At 42.6% G+C, this 1419-nt stretch overlaps 1 protein-coding gene across 1 annotated transcript; it reads left to right on the top strand.

Moving 5' to 3' along the window:
* The first annotated feature begins 6 nt into the window (after window positions 1-6).
* On the top strand, window positions 7-1037 carry LOC101660663 (cytochrome b-c1 complex subunit 7-like). The gene is made up of 2 exons (XM_004717992.2): window positions 7-176; window positions 774-1037. The coding sequence occupies exons 1-2, from the start codon at window positions 15-17 to the stop codon at window positions 849-851; spliced, it is 240 nt and encodes a 79-aa protein (XP_004718049.1). The 5' UTR covers window positions 7-14; the 3' UTR covers window positions 852-1037.
* Window positions 1038-1419: the final 382 nt, after the last annotated feature.

The following is a 1419-nucleotide window of genomic DNA, read 5'->3' as shown; positions in this document are numbered from 1 at the left end:
CGACCTTAGGGTTAATGCGAGATGACACAATATACGAGAACGAAGATGTGATAGAAGCCATAAAAAGGCTTCCTGAAAACCTGTATCATGACCGGATGTTTCGCATTAAGAGAGCCTTGGACCTGAGCATGAGGCAACAGATCTTGCCTAAAGAGCAGTGGACAAAATATGAGGAGGTAGAACAACTCTTAAGGATCTGCCCGGATTGGCGAGTGGGGATTGTGTGTTAGTAACAACAGGAGTGCTTTCATTTGTGTAGTGTGTTAGGGTCACCAAGTTCTGTCGGCTGGAGGGGTTAGTAGGACAAATGTTAGCCCCTTTTTAGAGTTCAGTGTGAGGCAACTCTTCCCCAGTCACTGAACAAGTCTCTACTGTGGGGCCCAGGGCCAGTGTCCAGCCTCTGCCTCCCACGTCAAGTATCCTTCTTTGCCCTCCCCACTCTGCTTCCTTTGATTCAAAGGTCATGTTCAGGCCTCAGCCCTATGAGTGGTCCTCTAACCCTCACCCCTTGAGCTGCAAAAACTGGACGAAAGCCCGTAAACTCTCCTTTTTTCTGTCCGAACATAAAAACAATGTATTTCTATCTCTCTTGTGGGTTTTTACAATGTAGAAAAGTAGACCGCCCCTAGTCTGGGTCAGCAAATGTCTTCTGAAGGTGGAAATCAAAAGCAGTTTATTTTGATGGGCTTTGATTGGTTAAGGCTTGCTGAGTGGTTGGGAGATTGCCGTGTGTGATGGTGATATGTAATACCTTTCTTTTCTTTGTTCTTCAGGATAAATTCTACTTAGAACCGTATCTGAAAGAGGTGATTCGGGAAAGAAAAGAGAGAGAAGAATGGGCCAAGAAGTGATCATGTCATTGAAATCTGTGGAGGTAGCTGCCTGCAGAGTATTTTTATGAAGTTGGTTCAACCTGAAATGTTTAATTTAAAATCTATCCTAAGCTGCAGATGTATTACTTTAAATAAATATGTATTGTAATCTTTGTTGGACTTTTTGAGTCCTAAATCTTATAAAAATCTTGACTGTGGAATTCACTTACCTGTTTGAATTATTTTCAGACTTTTAAGATTTATCTAGCTGGTATAGAACTGCTTCCTAGAGCTCAGGAGGCCACTCATCAGTATTCCTCCTGGTGGAGAAGCTTTCAGTTTTCTGAACTCTATACCAGGTGTACAAGTAGAGTAAGCCCAACACCAAGCTCACTGCCTGGGTTAGTCAGGGCTCTCTAGAGAAACAAGACCAGGACACTAATATTTTTTATATATTTCTATAGATAGATAGATAGATAGGATAAGAAATAAACAGTTAACTAATCTATAAAGCAGTACAAATGGCTCGGTGCAACTCACTTCCGTGAGACAGCTAGTACACTGGCAGTCCTTCAAGTCCTGAGGGCTGCTGGGTAGTCCTCTGTGG

This window comes from Echinops telfairi, unplaced genomic scaffold (genome assembly GCF_000313985.2).
Source record: "Echinops telfairi isolate 266 unplaced genomic scaffold, ASM31398v2 ScPeMD7_4147;HRSCAF=4890, whole genome shotgun sequence".
Lineage (NCBI taxonomy): Eukaryota > Metazoa > Chordata > Mammalia > Afrosoricida > Tenrecidae > Echinops > Echinops telfairi.
Note: the sequence above shows the minus strand (reverse complement) of the source record. Positions and strands in the feature narration are given on the sequence as shown.

Bases quoted from the DNA above. Each gene is read 5' to 3' on its own strand.
- LOC101660663 (XM_004717992.2), top strand. From the start codon at position 15: ATGCGAGATGACACAATATACGAGAACGAAGATGTGATAGAAGCCATA. The intron at 177-773 runs GTAGAACAACTC...TTTGTTCTTCAG, and splicing joins AGTGGACAAAATATGAGGAG to GATAAATTCTACTTAGAACC.